This window comes from Toxoplasma gondii, chromosome VIIb (assembly GCF_000006565.2).
Source record: "Toxoplasma gondii ME49 chromosome VIIb, whole genome shotgun sequence".
In the NCBI taxonomy this organism is placed as follows: Eukaryota; Apicomplexa; class Conoidasida; order Eucoccidiorida; family Sarcocystidae; genus Toxoplasma; species Toxoplasma gondii.
In genome coordinates, this window is record NC_031475.1 from 1,545,635 (window position 1) to 1,571,323 (window position 25,689).

At 52.5% G+C, this 25,689-nt stretch overlaps 4 protein-coding genes across 4 annotated transcripts; 1 reads left to right on the plus strand and 3 right to left on the minus strand.

Moving 5' to 3' along the window:
* Window positions 1-299: 299 nt before the first annotated feature.
* On the minus strand, window positions 300-5,059 carry RON10 (rhoptry neck protein RON10; the record flags this gene model as incomplete). Its single annotated transcript, XM_018781272.1, has 7 exons — window positions 300-1,069; window positions 1,283-1,500; window positions 1,825-2,300; window positions 2,507-2,586; window positions 3,111-3,360; window positions 3,795-4,249; window positions 4,801-5,059. 7 exons carry the CDS (start codon window positions 5,057-5,059, stop codon window positions 300-302), a joined length of 2,508 nt encoding a protein of 835 aa, XP_018637107.1.
* A 2,264-nt stretch (window positions 5,060-7,323) lies between these two features.
* On the minus strand, window positions 7,324-8,942 carry TGME49_261740 (hypothetical protein). Its single transcript, XM_002365265.1, has one exon. It carries the CDS (start codon window positions 8,411-8,413, stop codon window positions 8,018-8,020), a length of 396 nt encoding a protein of 131 aa, XP_002365306.1. The 5' UTR covers window positions 8,414-8,942; the 3' UTR covers window positions 7,324-8,017.
* A 2,551-nt stretch (window positions 8,943-11,493) lies between these two features.
* On the plus strand, window positions 11,494-17,406 carry TGME49_261730 (hypothetical protein; the record flags this gene model as incomplete). The annotated part of the gene is made up of 1 exon (XM_002365264.1): window positions 11,494-17,406. The coding sequence occupies one exon, from the start codon at window positions 11,494-11,496 to the stop codon at window positions 17,266-17,268; it is 5,775 nt and encodes a 1,924-aa protein (XP_002365305.1). The 3' UTR covers window positions 17,269-17,406.
* A 719-nt stretch (window positions 17,407-18,125) lies between these two features.
* Window positions 18,126-23,369, minus strand: TGME49_261720 (metal cation transporter, ZIP family protein; the record flags this gene model as incomplete). Its single annotated transcript, XM_002365263.1, has 6 exons — window positions 18,126-20,389; window positions 20,591-20,743; window positions 21,130-21,248; window positions 21,623-22,219; window positions 22,551-22,742; window positions 23,204-23,369. 6 exons carry the CDS (start codon window positions 23,367-23,369, stop codon window positions 20,270-20,272), a joined length of 1,347 nt encoding a protein of 448 aa, XP_002365304.1. The 3' UTR covers window positions 18,126-20,269.
* Window positions 23,370-25,689: the final 2,320 nt, after the last annotated feature.

Below are 25,689 nucleotides of genomic sequence, written 5' to 3' on the forward strand. Positions count from 1 at the left end.
TGATAGCACTACGCAAACTGCGAGCCGCGTTGGAAAAAGAAAACAAAAATCAATGAAAAATAAAAATACTTCTCTTCAGTACATTTTGAAGGGTAAGCCGATGTGACAGAAAAAAGAGGCAAAAAGTCGCTAGCAGCCCGTCACTGCCCGTCCCATATGCATCAGAAAGACGCTTGGAAAACCCTAGTGGATTCGAATGACACACCGTGGGACAGCATAGTAGCTGTCCTATCAGTTAATGAATGTTCTTGGCTATAGAAAAGAGCTCCCTTTGAAGGTCGGCTCATCCTTCAACCTTATTAAGAAGAGTCTTCTGTCGCCGAAGATGCTTCCTCGTTTGCTTCACCCGTCTCCTGGTCGGGTGCCTCTGTGGCTGCCGGACCGGCTGCGTCCGACGAACTAGCATCGACGGCGGGAGCTGCACTCTCTGCTTCTTGCTCTGGAATCTCTGCAGCTGGTGTCTCTGCTGTTTCACCCGTAGATTCTGGTGTCTCGTTTTCAGCACCATCCTTTTGGGCTTCCTCGTCACTGGGCTGCTGGTCTGGCTCCGTCTGTCCCTCTACTGACGACGGCTGCTCGACAGCCGCAGGCTCCTCCTGCGAGTTTTCACCAATCTTCTCAACAGGCGTTTCAACCGACTCTGTCGCATCTGTGGAGGTAGCTTTTTCCACCGGGATGTCTTGTTGTGCCACAGGTTTGATAGTTGCTTCATCTTGACTGCCGAGCTTGGCTGCGTCCTGCTGCCCAGCTTCATCAGTCGGGACGTTCTGAGCCAGCATCTCCGGTGCAACAGCGTCTGGTGCGTTTTCTGCACGTTCATGTGTATTAACGTTTTTCGCATCCGTTACACTGGGCACGGGAATCGCGGTTCCTCCCGCGGCACCCTGATTCACACCAGGCGACGATGCGTGGTTGTGAGGGTGAATACTCTTCGAAGTAACTGCAACGGAGGCTAACTCTTCGTCTGCGGAGTGCCGTTCCTGTTCTTCAGCCAATTTACTAGCGTCTTTGTTCTGTCGTAAGTCAACTTGTAAGTGGGGATTACAACCGCCGACTTTGCGTAGCCGCACTGCACGCACGCGAAATAGCGAAGCAAAAACCTACGTACTTCAGATGAGACAAAGCTACGGACATACAACTCGATTTGGTGCCACTGGTTCGAGGCTCTATTCATCTTGTCTTCATACTAAAGGCGCTGACTTACATCACCGAATGGCTCGTCGAATCATGCTCAGCTGTCGTTACATCGCAGTGAAAGTGAAAATTAAAATGTGTGACTGACCGTGTTCAGCGTCTTCGGTAAAAGGAAACAGAGGAACATCGAGGTAGTCAATGCCATTCTCTCGGGTCAGAGAGTGTCGGACTGATGGAATGTAGCACTGGCTCTCGTGCTCCTTCTTGCCGTCTCCTTTATCCTTGTGATGTTCCGGTGGAGTGGGACCTGCCAAGGGAGGCGGGACCAAACAGCTTTCTCGGAGCAAATGCCACTGGCACACTTTTCTGCAAAACCCGCATCAGAAAAACAACAGATGTAAAGATTTTGCGTCCACACGTTGCTGGGTTCGCGCGCGAAAAACAATGCAGGCAGTTGGTCGTCTTGGTCGTTCAGTCCAACATGGGATAGCGTTTTGTGCAGCGCAGCATGTGTTGCTAGTGGCATCAAACTCACGATCGCTCTTCTGATTCGAAACTTCTGCATACCCGCGAGCACAAATGCCCAAAACGACAATTTATCGGAAGTGCAGCTTCCCTCACTTCGAGTTACCTCGTTCTTCTACCACGGAAAACGAGCATTTCCTGGACCTGAGGTGCGACCTGCCTTACTCGATCCAAAGGTTCTGTTGAACCAAGTAGTCTCTCCACCGGGTGGCGAATCGCTGGTCAACGGCGTCAGTCCATTTGCTTGCAATCGCTTCCTCCGCCTCGGATTTTAGAGAGACGTCGCGCGGCACATCAGGAGAGTTCGTGTGTTTCCGTTGCAGAATACTCATCCGTGCCCGCAGTCGGCGTTTGAGTCGATGCGCCAACACTTCGTGGCTGACGGGGATCTCTTGAGGCGTGATGATGAACTCAGGTGGTACTGGTTGAGAATAAAGGAAATTTCCGTGAGGTCGCGTGCATGTGTCTCGAAGATCCAAGTGCATGTGCCTTACCGGCGGAATCCACATGCGGTCTCCATCGCCCAAGCACTCCGCCTCTACAGGCGTCGGCTCCCCTGAACGCGCATCGGGTGGCGCCAGGTGCTGTGAGCGCGATAGAGCATTGACTTCCATCTTGATGTTTACTCTTGACCAGGAAAGCTGCAAAGACAGCGAGAGGCACATTCACTTTTTGTTACCAGTTGGCGCCGTTCTACGGATCGAGGAATCACGCGTTTCTTGAGAGGGCCGTCTCCACTCGACAGAAAGTTTCACGAAAGGGGAACATCAAGACGGGATAAACGTTCGGAGACTGAAACAGACTCCTTGATCGAGAGAGTGAAGAAGTCGGACTCCGACACGTTTACCTTTGCTGGGATTTCCTCTGATTTCGTCTGCGGATCTTTTGCCGCAGACTGCGGGTCCCAGTATCCCGAGTAACGCCAGACTGCAGACAGACACACACGAGTAACAAGTCTTAGGCCTGACATGAGTCTCCCAACACAAACGCAAAAGTGGTGAAATCTGTTTCAAGCCCTGTTTCCTCACCACAGGATTATCGCATTTCGGGAGATACTGTGATAGCTTGCGTTATGAGGAACAGGCGCTTTTGTCATTGATTATGGACGGTTTCGCCTGAATCAGTAGCTGATTCGTCGCTGTTCTGTGTTTAGACTCTGAATACCACGAGCCTGCATTTTGACACAGACCCTGACAAGTCTACACACTTATCCCCTGCACAACCAATGTGTTTAGATTCGGTTGACACTCCTTGCGCAAGTAGTGTATCCTGTTTCCGTTTAGATAGATTATGGGTAGAAAAAACGAGATGTTTGGCAAACATGGTGAAGTACTTCAGGCGGGTGTTCCCTTAGCTAGGTCGAGGAACGGAGTACACAAAGAATTGTGTCTGGAGATATACGGCATCCACTGTTTTTGTGTCAGGAGGCTGCCTCGAATTACCATGCATACCTTTTGCCAGGTGTTTCGGTAGGCATCCCTCTTCAGAATGGAACTCGAGGCGTTCTATGCTGACGACATTTGGTTTGAACCCGTAAGTACGCCTCTCGGAAATGTGAATGCCGCGTCGCGGTAGCCACTGGCATGTTGGATACGGTAAGGGATCTGCTGTGTCCGACTCGCCTTCCAAAAGGCTGGCATTTTGCTGGCTGTAGCGCGTGAACTCCTTATTTGAGGAGAAGTGCGGCGAAGACGGTACTGTCTGCAAGCAAAGCGCAAAAAGCCAACACCAAATTCCTGGCAATAACGAAAAAGATTCAAGGCAGAGGAAGGAACTCATGAGGTGTGCAGCACGAGGAACCATGGAAGCTGCGACAACAAAACGGTGAAATTCGGGGAGAAGCGGTTTCAAAACCGATACGTAGATGATGTAAATGTCCGCATGTGCTCCATGCGCGTTGCTGTACAAATAATAGAACTACGGAGGTACACTTCGACACTTGTTCCATTCGTTCCCTTCCCCAACAACAGGAGCCCGTAAATGAAAGCGAAAGAGAACTTTTCACGGCATCTGAGTTGGACTGAAAGAAACTGTCTCTGTGAAGTTGTCTCAGTCGTCCTAGCTGAAGATGCCGGCGAAAATCAACCCCCACAGATGTCAACGGTTGCTCCGGTATCTACCGTGTGTATCCTCACCTGCCATGACCCACAGAGGGAAGGAAAGCTTCCTGTCTCCTCGTACTCTTCCGGTGTTCCGTTTGTTTGCTTGACCAAATCGGCCCTGGCGCTTCGTAGCTCTTCCTGGGCCATGTGGCGGTACACTTCCGATTTATTTTCCGTTTCTGTCTCCACCTTTCCTGTGGTTTCGTGTGAAAATGCATCTTCCGACTCCTTTGCTTCTTGCGGCTGTGCTTCTGCCGCAGTGGCACCTTCCTGCGAAGGCATGTCCCCTTGAGCAGTATCGCCATTCGTTGTCTTTTTCTCATTATCATCTTGGGCTACGTGCCGCTCGCCACTGGTGCCGAGCTCGACGTATTTCTTTACGCCAGCCCAGATGCCTCCGCTGGAGGGTGAGGCATCAGTCTGGAGGAAAGAGGACAGCTCGACTGACTTCGGGATTGCTGCAAACCTGGGAGCTGAGGGAGACTGGTCTGCAAACGATAAGCAACCCGAGCAGTCGAACGAGTACAGCGTCAGGGGGGCGGTTCAGGTGGATGATATAGGACGGAAATGATCCAACCATTCTCATACGTGTTTCCCTGTGCTAGAACACTTTGTACAGTTCTCATTTGTGGATACACAGTAGGCGCTCACCAGAGGCTTCCCAAGTCACTCTAGCAGCACATACTATTGGACAAAACATCGCTTCTCCCCATGCAAAAAAAAAACTCAGTGGAAGTGACACACAAACACAGAGCCCCTTAGCGAATCACTGTCCGCTTCACATCGAGTTTTGCGCGAAATCTTGTGTGAGAAAATGAATCGTTGAAAGTGTGGCTAGCTGAAGCACTGCCTCAAGAACCAAGTGCCATTCGTGATCTGTTTCACGTGACACTTTGTCCGTCGGGGATAATCCCTATTCTTCCAGCTCCACATGCGCTCTACGTTTATTCAATGAGCTTGCGTGTTCACTCCGGTGTAAGTGAAATCGAATGAACAGAGACACTGTAGTACCTACTCCCACGAGCGTGTGTCAGGTTACCTGAGAATCCCCAAGAAGACGACTCAGGGCGCCTCCCTTCCCTGTTATTTCCCAAATGGTGAATTGCCGCATGGAAGCCCTGGTCCTTTAAAACGGTCGTCGCGGTGGCCCACTGAGGACTCAACTTTGGCGCAGCGACAAGAAGAGTCAAGACAAAGATGGAAACAAGAGGAGAGGCCCCACGGAGACGAAGGTTGAAAATACATTTGGAGGGGTTGCAGAATGCAGGTTCTGCACCGAGGCAGTTAACCTCAGGCATGCTGGTCAAATAATATTAAATACTGTCCCTAAGGGTGGTCGGGGAAACCGCTATTGCACGGACAGCGCCAGAGAACATGCGCAAGGATCCTACGCGATATGAGGTACAGGAAGGGTTCCGCAATCCGTTAATAGACATGATCTGGAATGTTATTCAAAAGTAGAAGGTGCACGACTCCGAGGGAAGTGGGGACCTGCAGAGATGCAAAAAAGAAAACGGCGCCGAACGCTGCGGAAAAAAGGCGCCCAGTGCGTGGCTCGTCAAACCACGGTTGCGACGATTGACGGCAACGCTGTCTTCCAAACTCGATCTGTGGCTTGCTGTACGCCGAGAAAGGCGTAGCTCGGAAGAGGGTCCCACCTGGAGCGAAATGCAGAGAAAAACGAGGAAAAAACATTGACGGAAAAAGACGAGTTTTAAAAAACCGAGAAAGGTAGTGACTCAGGCCGCTCTGGTAAAACTCAAACGACAGCGGTCACCGCAGCAGCGCTGGCTGTGAGTTCTCTGTTACGCGGAGAGCGGCTGCTTCACAAGAAAAGACAACGAACCAAGGGCCACTCACATTCAATACTGGACGCCGATGAAATGTTATGCCGAGTCCTCGTGAACGTAGTGGCTTCCCCTAATCATAGCGAAGTCAAAAGCAATATTGTCCACCGTGAAGTTCCTATGGAACTGTCAAGACAAGGAAGGTGCCGGCCGCTGCTCCCCCGCATCTCCAGTTGACAGCTCGCTAGTACAAGTACCATCCTGCTGACACGAACGGTGTGGCCCCCCGTCAACGCGCAGAATTGTTCGGTCAAACGAGTACATCACCAGAAAGGAAAACAGTTTTTCTGCTTTTCAATCATACTTTGATCTTACTTTCTAGCGTTCTTGCGGGTACACTGCAGCCGCCTGGATAAACGAATTCGAGCACCGTCCACGGGAAGGGGATCCTCCCTTGCCTAATGTATGGAAGGGCATGTTTTGACACGGGAAAACGGTTGCCTTTGTTTTGGCCTCTACAGCTGAGGAAGCAAGTGCGATTTTCGGTGCTGAAGGATCGGGATAGTTTACGAATTCGCTCTGATGTCCAAGGTAATTGTGAAGGGGATCGTTAAGAAGCTTCCGCGAAGCCTCAACACTACACAGGCCAAGCAATTGCCAACGTGGTCCGGCAACAACTGGCATGCAACCCTTGCCGAAGTCTGCCTGGCTGTCTGCCCTTTTCCATGCTGGCTTGCTATCGGCAGTGTCTGGATTGAATACAAAAACGCTCTTCACTGAAACACTGATGCTGCTGGTGTGCAAGTCGCTCCGCGTGCTGCAACGGTCTTGCATACCCTATACCAAGTCGTCAGCGGACCATTGAAACTGCTCTAGATCGGGTGTGAAAGTTCGCGTTTTGCCTGTTTATCATGATGGCTCGTGAAACACGAGATAAATTTTTTTGCTAACGCAGCTGAATTCGCGGTAAACGTTGTTGGTCGTGAGGTACTAACAGATAGTCACCGCCGCAGAGCCTGCGAAACGGAACGCTGAGACGAAGCCACATGCCTCTGGAGGTAGTATAACGCATACATGTGAAGTCCTGGAACATGTGGGCTCAGCTAGACAATAAAGATAAACGCAGGTAGTCGGCATCGCTTCTTAACCTCACCATTTGCGTGACAGAAAACAGATACGGCATCGTAGGTGGTTTCCATGCGCCGCGGAGGGGCACCTCGAGTCCTACATGGTAAATTCTGCAGTTGGCCGTGTTAACACGAGCACTTTTGTTCTGTTTCAGCCTTCTGTGGCGCACATTGATAACATCAATCTCACAACATTGCCATCAATCTGTGGAAGTCTCGCATGCTACTCTAACCAAGTGTCAGTCGCGGGTTTCGTCCATCGAATAACTCTCGAGCAACCTGACGCGAAGGCAAAGAATTCTTGAGTTCCGGGGAACAGTGCAGCACTCATTGTGGCATCTGCGCTCATTCATCGAGTGCCTCAGTATGATATGTGCTTGAGTGACTTTGCACTAGTACAGGAAATGTCTTTTCCGCTCAGACCGTGTTCTCGATTAGCGTTTTGCACTACCTCTATTCGCGTTTTGGGGGGTGCTGGTCGCGCCGCGTGGACTTCTAACGGCAGCGCTTCTCGCCGCCGTTGAAAGGCTGTGCGCGTCGTTTGCCAGTTGGTGTGTTAGGGGTTCCTGATCGTGAAAACGTACTTCCATGGGGTTCAGGTTTATGCGTACAGATTGAGGTACATATTTTGTCTTGCTCAAAAGATATAGGGCATGCATGTGGTTAGATGTGTCAGTTGCATTTCTGAGTTCCGTTGCTATATTCGTAACAGCAACATTCGATGGAACATCCGGGCTGTTGACAGTTCAGGCTATTGATTGTATCAATCCACAGATTCAGGTTTCGCGCAGGAGTCAACACGTAACCTGGAGGGACGCAGCCTTTCATAGTGAAAGAGACGTCTCATGTTGAAAGCGAACGCAGACGGGATCACACAGACCCAACAAAGACAAGAAAAACAATTAAAGGGACAAATCCTACTTCTTTCGGTGCCAGTAAGTAACGGGTTACACTGTGCGCCTTCCCGCTATCGAAAACTAGTCCTAAGAAAACAGATCATGAATCGTCCCTTGTGAGCGAACAATGGGCCTGTGGATCTTGGGTTTAGTTGAAACCAGCGTGGAATGATGCACACCAGCACATCCGCGTCTACAGCCCGAGTGGGATGGATGTCTCCTTGGGCGGGCAAGTTCACAAAATATCGTGGTGGAAACACTACGAAAGCGAGTCGAACGAATCACAGTCACGGAGAAGACTTCCAATCGGCCCTGTTCGCTTCTTCGTACTCCCCTTTCACTTCCACATAACCCCTGATTGGTGAGAGCAGTCTGTGTCACCTAACACCGCAACTTGGTTTCTTTTTCGGAGGCCCCCTTGCTTCGCCGGCTCTTGTGCTGACTTTCTACTTTCTTTTTCGACCTTTCACACGTTCATGCTTGCCACTATCCGAGTTTTTTTTCCAATAACCAGCGTCCCGCCGCTGCAGCGGCTTCCCTGACGGGGAAGGCTGAGGTCCTTTTTCACTTCCTTCTCCTTCTCCATCTCTTTCCTCCTCCCTGTCACGGTCGCCTGCGCCTTCTTCAGAGCTCTTGTCTTTGTGCTTTTCCCCGTCACCTTCTTCACCTTTGGAACTTGAGTGTGAAGCCCTTATCCGAAGTGCGTCGGCAGATATAAGGCCTATGCTGAAAGAATGCACGGTACACTCCGGGCTTACTGGCTTGAAAACTGTTGTTATTGCGACTCCCCCAATCAGCACCCCGACGGCGGCGAGACAAATCATACGGATCTTGAGCGTCATCTTGCGTATGTGGACGCGCAGACGTACCACAGGTCGCTGAAAAACCTCACAGAAAATGCTAGGAGATGCTTCCGATCCCAGTAGCTATTCTGCGGCCGTAAGCCGACTACAACCAAATCAACAGACTTTACGTATCAACACTGCGCTTTTCAACTAGCTAAAACAAGTCGCAACCTGGTCCTCACAGCCTTCAGCCGGCTGTCACCTCGGTTGATGCAAAGATTACCACAATATGATTTGAACATGCAACTGGTTGACTTTTCACAAAGTTTTCCGCTGAGGCACTTTGGTCAACTTAAAAAAAAGTGGCAGCAACAACTGACCGCATATCTCCTGATGGACAGGGAGCATGACTTGAATCTGTGCCTAGGTCTGTGGCCTAGCCTCATTCAGTGTCTCGAGAAACAGAAACGGATTCAGTCGGGCAGACCACTAGCTGTGTCTGTTTTCGGAAGCCCAGCTAGCCACGCGCTACTCTGAAACAGAAATTCCTGGATGAGCGCCCATGTGGAGTTCTCTTTTGCATTGAGGATTGGAGGTTTGTTTTCCTTTTAGAAAAGGTAGGATGACAACGTGCCCACATTATCGTTGCAAGCTACAAATAGCTCTGTCACACTACTGTAGACGCCACATACAAGGCACAGGTAGTTTCGTGAAGGAGTTGCTGACTACAGACTATGCAAATGATCGGGGACGACGTCAGTATTTAGTAGACTCTGATAGGTATATTGGCCGCAGGATTTCCAATCTTATAGCTAGACTAAGTATGTCTAGGGTGACGCTGCTATGCAGCGCAGTGCCGTTGGCTGTCTCAACATGACTTGCTGAGTCCGATTCTTCTCGCTAGGTAGGGAGAACTGGGGAGGTGCCCTTATTGAACTTTTGTTCGTGAGTATAGCTTCGACAGATTCTTTCAGAAGGAATAGAAGTAGCGATTCACATGCGTTGTACGAGTAGACTCCGAACACTCTATCGCCGCAAACCGCGTGAACTGAGGCAAGCGCTGTATTCATCCTTGTTTTGACCGCCGAACATCATTGTTTCAAGGACATCCCTGACGGGTGGCATCTTATCTGCAAATGTGCCCTTCCTCGGGGCTTTTTCTCGTACACCTCTTGAGCACAAGAATTCGAAAAGATCTGGTTGTCACCCGTGTATGGACTAGCAAGCTTTCACACTTGATAGCTACCACACAGTGATGTGCGTCTCTGTCTTGACGTGGAGTAGAATGCATTGCTTGGTTTAGAAGCGTTATATCGAAGGCCGTCGCACTTCTCGGGAGTACGGTTCTCCTTCCAATAAATCCGGGCATTTGTTTTCATTCTTTCTGTGTTCTACAGCTTTCAGAAAAATTTCTCTGTAGAATGCGTGGTTGAACGTATTTGATCCACATGGACTGTGCAGTTTAGCAGCTTCGTCAGTTCAGAACAGTCCCGTCCCTTCCTAGCGTTATAACCCGTCAAGGGATCCTCACTGTTTTTTTCCACTGCTCCCCGTTTTGTGGTGATCGCGTAGCGTTATTCGGATACCAGGTGTCCTGCTGTGCAGCTGCCGCAGCGCGTGCCAACAGTTTCCAATTTTTTGCTGCGTGTATTAGGGAGTGTAGTCTTTGCTGAGGTACGTTGTCGAGCGGCAATCTTACACATAAAGGCTGGAGGGTCCTCAATACAGAAATTACCTGAGACTTTATTGGCTTGCCGCCCCGCCTCGAGTTGTCTTTTTCCTTTAACAGAGAAGATGGAGATCGGCTGTAGTGCAACAGCTAACAGAAGAAAAAGAGGACGAGACGAGGGACCTCCCCCCAACGTGTGTCTGGGTTGCACGCCCGTGTGGCACGAAACAAACGAAAGGAAAACACAGCAACCTCTCCTTACTGGGAGACTTTGCACCGATGACATCAGCCCGTAAAGTTCCCAAAAAACGCATGCATACGCACACATGGTTACGGTTATACACAGTTTAGCATGAAGAGTTTCTGTCAACGTTTAATTTGCTAACCAAGGATGTGCGCGAGCCACAGCAGTGTCCTGCAGGGTTCTTTACACGGGGGGGTGGGGGGAAGGGCGTGTGCGATAGCGACATCAGCAGACATGCGCGCTTGGAAGAGCCAGTAACTTCTGAACCACTGCACCTTGAAATTCTTTGTATGTTCTCATCTTTTTCTCTTTCTCACAAGAAATTGGTTTCACCTTCTTGAACACTGCCTCTCCATGGGGGGAGGCACTACGCTGACTGAGAAAATCGAGGCACGCCGATGAGACAGCGACTCGCCAGCCTTTCCAAAGCCAACATGTCCTGCAGAACTGAGTTCTCCTTGGTCTCCATTTACTCTCGTTCTCTGTCTCCGCGTATCTTTTCATCTCATCACTCTTATTCTGCAAAGCGAGGCAGCTCCTGCGTCGAACCAAGCCGAAGGTCGCCTTCTTGTGGAAGTGGAACCTGCTGGTGTCGCCCGAACTTTCCCCTGGATGCTGTGTAAAGTTTCGACTCTCTGTTCTCGATCAAAAGATCGTCAGCCGTTCACGATCTGTATCGATGTTTTTTCTCCGCAGTTTCCCGCTACTCGCCTCCGCCCTTTAGGTCCCCAAGGTTCAGCCGTCTGTATCGGCGAGCTGCTGTGTGCACACGTGCCGGGAGAGAGCACGCACTTCCTCGCACGAATCCTGAGTTTTTGGTTGCATTCCCAGCGGGTTCGCTTTCAGCCGGGCTCTCTCTTTGAAGGCGAGATCAGTGTGGTCTACCTTACAGATGTGTTGCTTCCACAGTTCATACAGAGACAAAAAATGTGGTGGTCGTGCCCTCGACACACTCGCGAGCCTGCCCTCCGTCCCCACGGTTCCCCGCCATTTTCGCGTCAGAAGTCGTCCCTCTTAGAACGTATCCGTTGAACGTTTTGAGAGCTCAACCGCTTAACAGCAGACGTTGAGTTGCTCCCTCAAAGAGGACAGCCACTGCGGCGCGCAAGTTGCGGGCGAATTTTCCAGCTTCTTTTACAGGGTGATGAAGTGTATCCGCAGGTTACCCCCAAAGATTCACAACACAGTTCTGACACCTAAACCGTACATCTCGATTCTCTCAAGATGGTGAAGAGTCAAGAAGCGAGCCCGCGTACGCTGTCGTCCGACAGGCGACCTTGGATCTCCCGGAGGGTTGACGGAAAGAATGTTTCTGCGTCGGAGAAATCTCACGAACGAGCGCCTTCCTCCGGTGGTCGCCAAGGCCGTACAGCAGAGGGAGGGAACCCTGATAATCCTGCCAGAATGGAGAGGCATGGAAGAGCCAGGAGCCCTGTTTGTGAATTTCGAAATGCGACACATCTTTCTTACCAAAAACTGCCTCTCGAGTCGCGACGAGGCTTGTTGGAAGGCAGGAGGTCGCGTGCACGCAGCTCCGTGCGAAGAAATACTGGGAGGCCCGCGCCGCCTTCAATGCCTTCAGAGTTCCAAGAGGAAAAAGTGGAGAAGTCCCCCATTCGTCGGAGATCCCCGCGTCTCGAGAAGCTTCAGAAACAGAGGGCAGGTGAGAGTTTTTCGCGGAACGGCCGATCTGCACTGTCTGAAACCCAAACCCCCCACGCGAGGCGGACCCTTCAGGTCAGTCTCTTGTGTAACTCTCCAGGAAGGAAAGAAACAAAAGTGCACACAGGATCCACTCGTGGCGTCCTGCGCGGTGAAGCATCTGCTGAGGGCCGTCAGAAGAGAGAGGTAAAATCAACGAATGCAGCTGCTTCAAGAGGAAGGGGTCCAGAGCGACATCCGAACAAAGAACGCGCTGCACTAGAGAACACAGGGAAACCCAATTATCGTGAGGGTGCGGGCATGGATCCTCGGCATGACCCTCTCCGAGGGCAGGGAACTGCGGACCACGTGTCGATCGGGAGAGAGGAAAAGCGAATCGACACGGTGGAGGAACGGGACGGGGATCTGTCTCAGAGCACGCATGCAGTTGGCCTTCCAGACGAGCATCGGCAGGACAGTCCGCATGCCAGACTGAGTCATCTCCAAGAGCAGACAGAGGCGCCCTCGGCTAGACCTATCTTTTGCACACCGACTGGAGGTTTATTGCGAGCGTCTTTGACCTCTGACTCTCGCCGGAGCTGGGAGCGGGCCATGCTCTTTTCCCGAACTCCTTTCTCCGACTGTTCCGCCTTTTCAATTTCCCCGCCTGAGCGTTTTTCCGCTTCGCCGTCTTCCTTTCAACTTGCTGCACCTAGAGCATCCGACCAGCCGCCACGCTGGGGTGATCTGTCGTCCCAGCCTAGAGATCCTGCAGAGTCGAATCCACCGTCGTTTCGGCCGTCTTTTCCCGAAAGCGACATTCCGGCAAATGGGCTCTGCAGGCCATCCAGCAGACTCGCGAATCTCCAGGGACACGACACCGCGAGTCAGGCGAGTGTCAGAGAATTTGTGTCTCACACGAGAGGCGTCTGTGTGGGTTCTTCATCCGCGTTTCCTCATTTTCAGCAAGCCCAAGTCGCCTTGGGAAACACCGCCAAGAGACTTACAGGACTTGCTGCTTTTGGTCAAGAAGCGGGCGCCTCTCAGCCGCTGTCTCAGCGCCGTGACCGAGACGTTGAAGCATGCGCCGTTGCCGAGAGTCCTGCTTTTTCTTCCCGCTCCGCCCGGCCGCAGACAAGCGCCGACATTCTGTCGATAAAAGGCGGGTTTTTCGGCTTCCAAAACGCAGTCAAGCTCGACCGCTCACGGTTCAGTGAGGCCGCTGGGACGCCTGTATGGGGCGGGGGCAGCTCCGAGGGAATCAAGAGAATCTCTCAGCAGGGAGATCTGAGAGAGTCTGAGAGTCGACGAGAAAATGATAAGTCAGAGGCACTGGGAAATTCGAGAAACCTGCAACGTTTGCGTTCGGAAAGCAGCCAGGTTGTGACGCCAGCGATACCCGCAGTGCCAACATCTTTGCACGAGTCGAGGAGTTCAGTTTCCGTCGTAGAATGCATGCGCGACGGGCAGGGGAAGAGCGTGGTCGGACCTCTGAGTCGTCTGCCGCCTCGACTAGTCGCGGGAGATTCCTCTGCCTCTTCAAGACACTCGAAGGAGAGAGCGAATAGCAAGCGACCGAGAGAGGTGGATACCCGCTCTCAGGGAGACATGCCGGTCCTTCTAGGTTGCCTTTCGGGGCAGAACGTGGACGCGTGCATACGGCAATTGGATTTCCACAGGTCAGTCGCCTTTAGCGAGAAAACGAAGGCGATTCAAGGGAAGCAGCGGTCCGCTGTTTCGCGGCGTGACGGAGTCCAGGAAGTCGAAGAAGAGGCGGGAAATGGGCCGAAGTGGTCGCACGACAGGCTCGAGAAGCAGAAGAATGAAATGCGGGAGTTGACTCCCACAGAGGTCGCGGACGCGGTTCGGGAAAAACCCGCGGATTGCTTTTCCAGAGTCAAGACTGCATCGGCCCGTTCAGTAGGTGCATGCGCCGGAGGCGTCGAGGACAGGCTACATCAGAAACGAGACGGGGAGGAAACGCGGAGCTGGCAAGGCGTCGCACAGATGAACGAGTTGGCAAGCGATAAGGGAGAGAACCCGAGGGACAGGGAATCTCGCGGTTTATGCATTAGGGAAGAAACAACGCGGGACCAGGACTTGCCCACATCGCACGAGCGTCAGTGCATGCAAGGTTCCTCCAGGGGAGAACGAACCACACTATCCCTGTCTTCATTCCCGATGCGTTCTATGCACGATTTTTCTAAGGAGCTTGAGGCGTCCCTCTCAAGGACACTCTGCGACCCCTCGAGGCTGCCGGCACAAGAATTCAACGACAGCAGAGGACCGAACGCGGTTTCCATGTGCTATAAGGAAAAGTATGCGTTCAACAGAAAACCCTCTGTGCGTAGTTGGAAATTCGACGGACACCAAGACTCCATGGAAAGGACCCCGAGACGAGAAAACTCTTTTTCGCCCCTTGCTCGGTCCCAGTCCGTGAACGAAGATGCGCTGTCTCCGGTCTCTCGCCTCTCTACACAGGGCCATGACATGTGCTGCAAGAGCCGGACAGCGGCAGTGAGCGAGCCTCACTACTCGTGTGCTAGAGCTTCTCTCTCGTTGTCGAAAGCCGGGTCCTACATCTCGCAAGATCGAAGAGATACGCCTCTCCAAAGTCGCTTCTCCGGCAGAGCTTCCTGCACACGGGGGCGGGGTGAGGCACCTCGAGACGGAACGGCAGAAATTCAGACATGGGGAGAAAGTCGTAGAACAGAGAGGCGCTTGGTGGAGCTTGGTGGCGGGCCTCTCGCGACTCAACTGGCAGAACATCAAAGTGGAGAGCACACGCCGAACTTAGGGTCTGGAGAAGATGTCTCCCCGCTCTGCTGGAGTCAGAGGTCGCCCTCGTCTGAGTGGAACGCGCCGGAACCTGAAGCTCGACACGGTTGGCGCTTCTGTAGAGATTTCAGTCGAATGTTTGCCGAGGAAACGGAGAGTTCCTTGCGTGTCGAGGATATGCAGCCACGAAGAAATGGAGACAGAGAGGACGCGGGGATCTGGGCAGAGCCGAACACGCGAAAGCTGCTCACTCGAACAGTGTCTGCTCCGGGCTGGGAGCCGAGGCGTAGTTCTTGGGAAGAAGACGGAACAAAAAACGGCAAGAGACGGGAAAATGGGTGTCGCCGAGGAGTGGTTTCCGCGCCTGTATGTACAGATCTCGAACGGCACAGCGGTGAGTTCTCTCCATTTGCGTTTCGGAGCAAGAAAGAATCGGTAAATGACAACAAAAAGGCGATGCGGGGAGTAGCATGCCTCTCGCCGACCCAGAGTGAGAGGACATATCCACCGAGGGGAGACTGCGAGGAGGCATTGAGACCCCAGGTGCTGCGGTCGAAGAGTCTTCTCCCTTCTTCATCTCCCACTCTGCTTGACGACAGACCGAGAAAGGTGTCTGGAGGAAACGAGCAGACGCTCGAGGCTGAGACACCGAAGCCTGTCGAATCCTGTTCTCAGGCGGAGTCCTGGTCCCGAGGTAGGGGCTCAAGCCCCCGGAGTCATATCAGTCCTGCGCAGCTGAATCAATTGTCACTGTCTAGTCGCGTTTCGGATCCAGGTCCGTCTTTTGGCTCTTTCCGCTTGTCGAAAGGAACGCGTGTTGGGAAGGAAATCAACGGAAGCAAGACTGACACCCTAAAACAATCGGCGGCCTACCCCGAGGATTCCTCAATTTCGTTAGAACAGGTAGAAACACCGAAAGCAACAGTCAGCGCAGACAGGAGACTAGACGAAAATGTCCCCAGGAGGTCTTCCCTTCCTGTGAACGATCGTGAAAGCGGGTCGTCCACGCTGTCCTGTTCACACCTTCGCATGCCTAGTCCGCACAGTTACGTCAATCGACATTCTGGTGGAGAGTCAACCGTGGGGGTGCTGCGAACGCACGCAGATAGTAGAGCGACAGCAGGGGAGTACCACGATGGTCGGGGTTCTAAGGATTTGGGCGATACAAACGCCTGGGAAGAAAGGGAAAGAACGCATGTGAGGAGTCGCCTGAACACTGGTGACTCTAAAACATCTCAGAAAGGAGCACGAGAGGAAGGGCCTGCAGGGCCAGACGTGTCAGATAAACTCGCAAGAGAATGTGCAAAAGTTCTTACACGTGAACAAACAGAAGGAATCTTTCTGAGAAGCCCAACGCTGAGTGCTCCTCTGCCCCCACGTCGCACCCCGTCTTTCGACGGGGGTCGAGGCTTCACGGTTTCGCCTGTGCAAAAGCCAGTGCGGAACGCTGCAGAGAATCGGTGCGCGCAACGGGGAGACATGCCTGACTGCGGGAAATCGGTTTCGAAGAACAACGTGCATTCGTGCTGCACGAAAAAGGAGAGTAAGAAATACTCGGTTTCGAGCCCCTCTCGGACAGGATCTTCGTCTCGGCACTGCCAGTGGGGGCACATGCATGGGGGCGCCGACACACCGTATCCCGATGGTTTCAGTGGGGAGAAGGCAGAAACTGCGTCTGAGACTTTTTCATCGGAGGAAGACTTGCAAACCCAGACTGTCGAAGGGGCGGTGTCTTGTCGGTCGAAAGGGAGAGCAGAAAAACGAACAGACAGTCTTTTCGAGAAAGGACAGCTCGAGGGGAGTACGGGCGGTTCGCCGCCTTCTCCGATTTCACGTCGCGAAGACGCAGAAATCTTTGGCAGGTCCGGGCAAAGCTGCCGCACGCATGTGGATGGTTCACAGGAGACAAGAGAGGATTCCAGTCGGACGAAAGATCCTTCGGCGCCAGACGTCCGTCCCTCGAAGATCCAAGGGAGTGTAGACAAGGCAAGCAGAGGAAGCACGGCCGCAAGGCAGGACAGCTGCAGTGGTCCGCAGTTGCGGTGTGATTCGCCAGACGAAGAATTATGTGCGGGGAAGGAGGGCGGCAGGCATAAGGCAGCGTTCGTGATGGAGAAAAACAAGAAGCAAACATCATCTCGTCGCTTCCAGGTGACGACACGTCGCTCTCCGGCCCTTGCTGAAGCGAGAGAGCATAACGGCATCACGAAGCTTGGCAAAGACTGGGAAATCCAAGAAGCGCCTGCCATGTGTTCTTTTGGCGAACCATCCGTTCTTGTGCGCAGAATTGTGTGGGAAGTGCGCCCGGGCCGACCAATTTGCAGGTGCCTCGTCGCCCCTCTTTCAGAGGCATCGGGTGCGGTAGACACCGTTTCTGCAGCTCGTGCGGGTTCATGCACCTCAAGCCGAGGAAGAACAACTTCTGCAGGCTTTCCATTCTCTCTGACCGACGAGAAGGGAACTGAGTGTGAGGGCGGCTCTGTGAGACTACAGCAGGGCACTGGAACTAGGCTGTGTGTTGAGCTTCTACCATGTAGCATTTGCGGCGGCCTCCCTGAGGCGCAATTTGTCAATGTATGAAAGGGAAAGACAAAATGAGAAACCCTGTTGTTTTACGTGATTGGTGAATCCTTCGTTGTAAAAATACAGTGCCCCGTTAGATGGAGAAGCACATCTGCAAAGGGAATGTTGACACCGCTAACGAGATTCTAGAAAGAATTGTGGCGTCGCCTCGGCGTCTTCTTGCAATCAAAGCGAAACCTGCGACGCCGCAGGAAACGGACAGGAGGCTACGACGCTTTCTTGTGAGCAATACCCTCCACATTCTTCCATGTTCGTTTTTCGACGTTCCGTGTTCCCACTCCACCACGTCGCTTGGCAGCGGATCCGTGCTTCACAACACTGGTAATGCCCTGGCACTGAACAGAAGCTTGACAGCTGCTGAGGAAAGTTAGAATCGCCATCCCTAAGATCCTGTGGTGACAAGGACATCTTCTGGCCTCTGAGGTTGACGTTCGAAACCACATGGTACACCGACGTATGCGTAGTTGTGACAGCGGATAGTTTCGGACGTTATGCGAGCGTGAGCCACAGCCTGGTGTTCACTTTCAGTTTGCGGAGCAGGCTATTTCTGCTGCAGGGACATGAACGGTTCCGTCGATTCGCTTGTGTTGCGGAAGGGTGTGCAGAGTGGAAAAAATATGAGAAAGGCCTATTTCCATTAGTGTTGGCGGTTTAAACGGTAAACTACTCATTGGAAATAGTCTAATCTCGAGCGAACAAGCGTATTGATTCCGGGTTTAGTTACAATTGTCACCGTTCGGGTGACAAACCACGAATGGTAGTTCATTGCAGCGTTGTTGACAATTGTGAGAAACAGCTTGTTCCCTCACGTCCAGTGTCCTTCCCTGAGTGTTTCGCACTCAGAAAGATGCTTCGCCATCGATTGAATCTCTAAGTTCACGAAAAGACTCGTGTGTGTGAGTGTCCGGGAAAAACGCAAAACGGAGCATAAAAAACACAAAATGAGGACAATACACAAACGTGTACGGATACGTTTGACTTTTACTCAGCTTTATATAACAAGAATTAGCGTCGAAAACAAGCTGCACAGCCACGCGCTGACGACTGCGGAGGGTGACCGAAAAAATGAGCTGATACATCCCTGGAAGATAGAACAACATCTCCCGAATTCGGAACTGCAGATTGCTCAATCCCCATGTCCTGGAAATTCGTGGCAGCTGGTTCGACCACAGGACGACACAGACTCTCCGGAGCACTCGCAACGCCCCGGAGCTGCACTTTCGATAGTCGAAAAAATCGGTCCAGAACAAACATCTGCCTTGCACCGGCTGCCATGGTGGCCTAACAGCGACCACAAAAAAATATCCGTATACGTTTGGTTCCTCCTTCTTCATTAAGTGTCCCGACCGGTGTGTCTTCGCACCTCGGACGCAAAAACAAACGTTTTTTCCCTTCAGATCTCTTTCACATTATACATCCGACAGTCTGCCTGAAAAGAACCGGCAGCAAAATCGAAAGCGCCCGACCAGAGAACAGCAAAATCACGTAAGGTCAGGAACAATCCACCTTCCGGGAGGGGTTAACATACGTGGTAGATTACGGGTGGGTGCTCAGTCTTCTTGAAAACCACTCTGAAAACAATGGTATTGACAGTGCTTTGTCTTTGTTTCGCACCTCTCCCGGTCAGGCTCGCGCCCTGCCTCCATTGCGCCTCTAGTCGCGGAAAATTTGCAAGACTGAGCTCTCAAAAACAGGCGAAGCTTCTCACTGAAGTGTGGGCACCGCAGGGGTGCTGGCTATCTCAAAAGCTCCGTGACAACGAATGCTCTTGGGATGATACGCATTTCGCCAGGGTTTGCTAAATGGCAGGTAACCGTTGCTTGCTTCGATCCGCAGGGTCAGAAGGTGAACGGCGAGACGTTTCCAGCGGAAGCTTGCAATGACATATACCACGTCCCATCAAGGGTCACCAGCAGAATTATTTCCCCAATCTCATATTCATCATACGCCTTTTCTCTCGTCTACCCTGACACGGAGGCAGCGCTAAAACAAGACCGCGACTGCCTTAAACGCAACATGGAACCGAGGGGGGGATCCACAGCAGGACCTACCAACGGTGAAGACGTGATGACGGAACTCAGCTTTCCCCTTCGTACCTTTTGTCTGCGCCGCAACTCTAAAGAACAAAGAGATGCCAAATTCCCTTCCATATCCTAAACCTGAGTACCAACGTCAGTGCCGTCCCGTCAGCTCTCCACGCGTAGCCTTACGTTTTACAAATGCTTAACGTTCCACTCCTGCTAGCTCCGAAAATGAGTGTGTGCGGCTCATAGTCCTGGCATCACGACAGCACCAGGCCGTAAACTTCGGTCACCTACGAAGGCACAGATGTGCTTCCCCAACTGCCTGCAGGGCAGGGTTGCCCGGTTAAACTCGCACGTGATCGCATTTGCCCTACGTCGGTCCAGCCACAGTGGCACCAAACGGCACAAAATTTATACTTCCTCGGCGGCGTCCCACGCTTCCCCAACTTCAACACACCTTAAGCAGGGAAACCCCACGCCAAGCAGCGCGTTCGCGTCCGGTAAGGCCTGCATCATCCTCTCCCCGAAATTGTCATTGAACGGAGAAAAGGTCGTCCTCCGCAAAAGCTTTCCCAACGGGAGCAAAACCTACTCCGCGAAATATTTCCCGAGTGAAACGCAGGGTTTCTCCGGTCTGGTAAGGTACCAAGCCACAAGAATCTACGCCTAGGTCGCCGCATTTGCTTGAATGGTGACGCCTTCGTGTCCGGTCCCAACAGGTATTCTCGGCTTCGCAATAGCGGCCGCACTGATGCAGCTGGGACGAAATCGAAGTTCATTTGAAATCCAAACACAGTCCGAAAAGCGTTCTGGCACCTCCCCCACATCTTCGCTTTCCCATCGACAGCGACAACTTAACCTTTTCCGTGTATCGGCCTGCCTGCCCAGCAAGGAATTCTCTACTCCTCTCGCGAGGAACAGGATCCGGAAGGCACCTGAAAAACGTCCTTTGTTCCTGTAGGTTGTGCAACAGTTCAAGCGTCTAGAGCCAGATCCACCAGGGTAAGACCGAGTACCATGCTGGCCCCTAGGCAGTAGATCAGGAGCTGCCCGACGCGTGCTCCGCGGGACCCGGTGAAGACGCTCGTTGACGTCTGAACAGGAAACGCGCCCGTGACAGAAACTGTGACTCCGTGGGCAAGTGGCTCGAGATCGTCTGCAGCTGTAAAGGACGATTCGGGACCTTCGTCTCACTGAGACACAAACATTCGATCTTCAAGTGCTTTGGGGTTGAATTAAAAGAAAAATGCATGAGGACGGGACGCACCGAGGCGACACAACTACGGGAAACGTACCTCGGCAGCCACGTAGAGGAGGGTTCCTGCACCCAGGGCATTTGCGACACCAGAACAGAGAGCGCCTTCACTGCGCAGAGCGACGCCAATCAAAACGCCGATTGGGGAGGAGGCCACAAAAGCTCCCATCAGAACCCAGCTCCACCGTGCCGCCTGCGAAAAAAACAGAAGTCGAGGAGTGTACGAAGTTTTAGAACGGAGGCTCGCAAAGTATGTATGGACCTGACACCCGCGTGCAACGGCGCGACATCACTTCGCTTTTTGATAGTGGCGCAAAATGAAACTTCAAGCGACCCTTACTACTGCCTTGACATAAATCCACCATCGACTGCAGTTGACAGTTCTCTCTACGCAATAGACTGAATCTGTTTGCTCCTAAGATCCCTCTCAAGCCTATCGAGCACCTCCTTCCCTCTTCTGACCCCGACTTTCTCCAGATGTCCCCAGCTCGATGATCGTTGAGAGTGTTTCGAAGTCAACAGTGGAGACGAGGAAGCCGAACCAGACGAGAGGCATTGATAGACGCGAAAAACGCTTACCACTCCACGGGCAATGAACTGAGACATGAGCATGAGTGATTCTGCCCATTTGTGGCCGGCAATGACACTTGTCACGACCCACACGGAAATCACATTCGACTCCGCGCCAACGATCATTCCTGCGAGGTGCAAGCGTGTGCATATGGAGACAGTTTGATGTTTGCATGCAGAGAACGCACAGCTGTGTTTTCAGGCTTCAATACACCTCAACGTCGTGATCCCCATACGAGAACGGAACAGATTCTGCACCATGTTACACGCATTTTTCGTTGATGAACCGTAACACCATCTGAGCAATCTGTAGAAGTACTTTCAGGCACCACCGTAACCGCACAGGCCCACAACGGTGCAACGTCGAGCTAACAGTGTTGAGTCTCCCGGTCGAGTTAATGCAGCTCTCATTCAAGTAGCTACACCGCATAGACATTTGCCCTTGCATGAGTGCTCTGTCCAGACGGCGGTCACCACGATACAATGTCTGTTTGCTCCTTACCTTCGAATAGTCCATGAATAGCGAGCGCAACCATCAAGAAGAATGAAGTTCCGTCGAATTTTACTTCTGAGGTGAGGCGGCAGCCACTATTCGGTTGTCCGTGTTCACAGGACCCTGCCTCCAGGTCTGCCATACTTCTTTCTTCCTGCTTTTCCGGCACGATTCTGTTCATCTTTCGCTTCGCAATTCGCTCTTCAGTGGGACACGAGGAGACTTTCTGCTCACTCTCCTGTGTTGGGGGAGTGTCCTCTGAAGTACAGCCTTCCTTCGACGCGTCGTCGTGTTGGCATCCCTCTTTCTGTCCACGGTGCTCATCTTCAGGGTCTTCTCTTCCCTTGTCTTCGCCCAGTGTGCAGCCACTCGCTGTTACGATGGTGCTGCTGAATTCGGTTATGCCCTCTGTGGGATCCCTGGGATCTGAGGGACACGGCGTAACGGCCGGTCTCTCTCCCTCCCGCTCGCGGCCGTGGCTTCCCGACTCGTAGGGAACCAGATCCGACCTCCTGTCGGCACTCACTTGTCTGGAGCAAGAAATGCTCGCGCCGCTCCCTCGGCCTCCTTCGGCTTCTGGAAGCCCGTGACCCGCACTGTGCCCATCTGCAAGCAAAAACAAAACTTCAAGCACTTGGGAAGATACCCGACAGCAGCATATGGACGTTGTAGCTGCGAGAGCACTGTAGTTGAACCAGAAGAAGAGCGGACGCAACGCGTTTCCCAAGTTTTCTCTTGCGTTGTTCGTTCCCGAGCAAGGCGGCGGAGCCCCGATGCAGGGAACAGTTTTTTGTGAAATGCAGAGGCGTCGCGACAACGAGCACACTGTCGTACAGAAGCCGGGTTAATCTGTTGTCTCTTTTCAGGGGCTACACAGGCGACCGCTTCTGTGACACAATGGTTTCAGAACAGTCAAGCTGTCTGTCCAGTCACTTACGTGAGTGCCCAGTCAAGCCGTCGTCGACTGTGAGGATTTGTTCGCAAAAGAGAATGGCAAGGTAGCCAAAGAAAAGGAAGAGGTAGGCCATGTTGAACCTGCCCTCACCGACTTCAAGAAACAAGTCTGCTGTCTCAATGTGCTCCGCGGCCTCAGGCATGATGTGGAAGACAGCCAAACCGAGAAAGGCACCTAAGGAGAAAACAACACCACAAGGCCAAGAATGAATGGATCTCCTATCCTCAGATCAAACGAAGAAGAGTCAGGACGCATTACAGTGCCAGTTCGCAGATCGTAGGGTGCAGTCGTGACCGAGAAAAGATAATCAATCGAATACCAGATTCGGCTTGACAGCCTGCAAGCATCTGTTTGTCAATTTTTCAAATGCAAGATGCTTTCAGCCAGTAACCGAGACTGGCAACACTACAAACGCGCACCCTGAGACGCGGTGAATCTCCCACGCATCCCTGAGGTAACTGGGAATGTGCAGAGATTCACGTTCTCTCACGTAGCAGCGACGCGCGCACCTGTGAGCGGCTCTTTCAACACCCTTGCCAACTCGCAGAAAAATCAGAGAAGTGAGAGGAACCCGACACCGGTTTGTAGTTGGCGTTGAGTGATACCGTCTAAAAACTGAAGTAACCTCTGCTCACCTCCGGCGAAAGTGTTGAGAATGCCAATAAACGTGTTCAGTTTGCACTGGCGCAAAGCCAGAGGGATATATGCTCCTAGCAATCCCATGCACAACAGAACCACCATGGCTCCCACTCTGCTGCCCCAGCTGGCAGCAGACATCACATCGTCTGCGACCGTCGCCATTTTTGTGCCCCGGGAGGAAAGGTCTCAAGGGGAAAAATCGTCGCCCTGTTCGGTGCGGCCCCAGGGCTGCGCGACGTCCAGCCTTTCGCTGTGACACCAAGGCAAAATCCCGCTGGCGATGCGAGGGAGGTCCAGAACCTATCAGGAATTTGGCCTCGCACAAAAAATCAACTTGAACAGCGTCCCCCAGCAGATCTGTGTTTCGAGGGCGTCGCAGTTCCTGAACCGCGTTTGAGAAAGTGAGAGGAAACCACGCCAAAGCAGCTGAAAGAATTGCCGTCCTTGCTCCTCAAATGCCGGCGGGAATGAAGCCGCTGTCGAGCGTGGCCTCGCCGATTGCAACATGTCCCGGTATATGGACACCTGAGCTGCGCAACGGGCAGACGTTGACGCCTGATATTCTTGTGGTACGAACGAAAATGCGAAAGAGCCAAGACCGTGAAAGCGTACACTTACTAACAGACAAACGAACGACCTGGAGCATTACCAGACATGAGGCACCGCGACGTCACTGCGGTTTAACAAAATGACACGCTCGTGCTGTACAAATCGTTATGAACAACTGCATATTCACTTAGTGTGGTATATCCAAAACAGCCTTTACAAGCAGAGGACCCTGTCTCTTGCTCAGCGACTGTCCCGGGGAGACGACCTCCGCCACGAGGATTCCCTGACAGTGGCGTTGTTTGCCGGAGAAAAAGCACCCCTGACAATAGTCACAAAATCACTTCACTGTTCGTGGCAAAAATCTGACAAGGCACGTGCTCCCACCAGGAATCACAGCCGCAACTTCAGGATACCTGTACACAAGTGATATTGCGACCTGGAACAAGACAACACTAACGGCCCAGACACCATGCAGATGTAGATCTCTTTCTGGCTCAAATCGAGAATCCTGTTGAGACACAACCGAGATCCCTGAAATGGGGTCCTCACCCAAAGAAGAGAAAAATGCTCGCCGCACTCGAGCAAAGCCGGACAGAAAGGGTTACGCCTCGCACATGTACCGATAAACGTGTGCGTGAACATGCATACTTGCAACACATGCGGTACGCACTCCCGGGTTCGGGCAAACACTCGCATTAACACTTCTTCAAATGTACCACCGGGGTTTCCTTCAGACGGGCCTAGTCAAAAAGTGGATCCCGTCGCGGGGTTCTCGAGAGGCACAGCGTTAACGAACAAAAAGTGCCTCCCCCCTACGCGTGGCCAGTCACATGCACGGGAATTTTTTCCGCACCATCTTCCACGGGGTTCGATGAAGCCATACATTCAACGGTACGTGACTGCTCGTTGACGGAGACAAGCATTGACCTGCATGGCAGGGATGCAGAACATCAACATCGAAACAATGGGCTGAGCGGCCGTTGTGCGAACAAACAAAGCACGAAACCACAGATTTCAGCGCACTCGGGGTCACACTGAAACCTAACGCGTTTAAAGTGAAGATGAACTGCCTGCCAGAGCTCTTGCTGCCACCGGCGGAAAAAATCGTGAGGAAGATGTAATTTGTTGGGACTGTCGTCTGCAGCCGCACCGTTGAGTGAGAACAGCTTGACTTTAGTCGTCCAACGGCAACCGGGGGACGCAAAGAGAAACGGAAATCAGAGAAAGACGGAATATTTAACGGTGACGCACGCCGGGGAGCAGGAGAGCGACCCCGAACACATTGACGTGGTTTCGGAACGAATAAAGGAACATCAGTTGCATGGCATACACATACTTGCTGGAAAGTGGATTGGCAGCTCTTCATAGGAGCAAAAGACGGAACTCCCAGCGACGAAACCGGAATAAGGCCGTCCCCACTGCGCTTCCACTTTTTCCCCAGGCGAAGTTACCTTGTGACTGCGCGCGGGGCGGGGGGCTCTTTTTTGGGTGGCGCAGTGGAGGCCGCCGTCTCGCGGGTCGTCGTACCAAGCCAATTCAAAGACTGAAAAGGGAATCCGTTCACTGAAAAAGACTGAAAAACGAATAAAGGAGACGGACTAAAGACTGAGCGGTGTAGGGAAACGGAAGCTCTTCAAGTCGCCTTCCGTCGGAGAACTACTTTAACGCACGAGAGACGGGTAATTCCACGCGATCACGTCTTCTGCTCAGACATCCAGCACTACCTTGCCACCGCGCCCGAGAACCACGTGAAGAGAAAAAAAGAAAGTCGTGGCATGCGGCATTGCACACGCCACACGCAGATGCAACAGAACCGCGCTCAAAATGGGGACGACCACTTCAACGCCGGCGGCAAAATCGATAAAGGCCCTGAGCGTCAGCCATTCCCGCCCAACAGGCGACAGGGAATACCGGGAGCACCGGTGGATGGCGC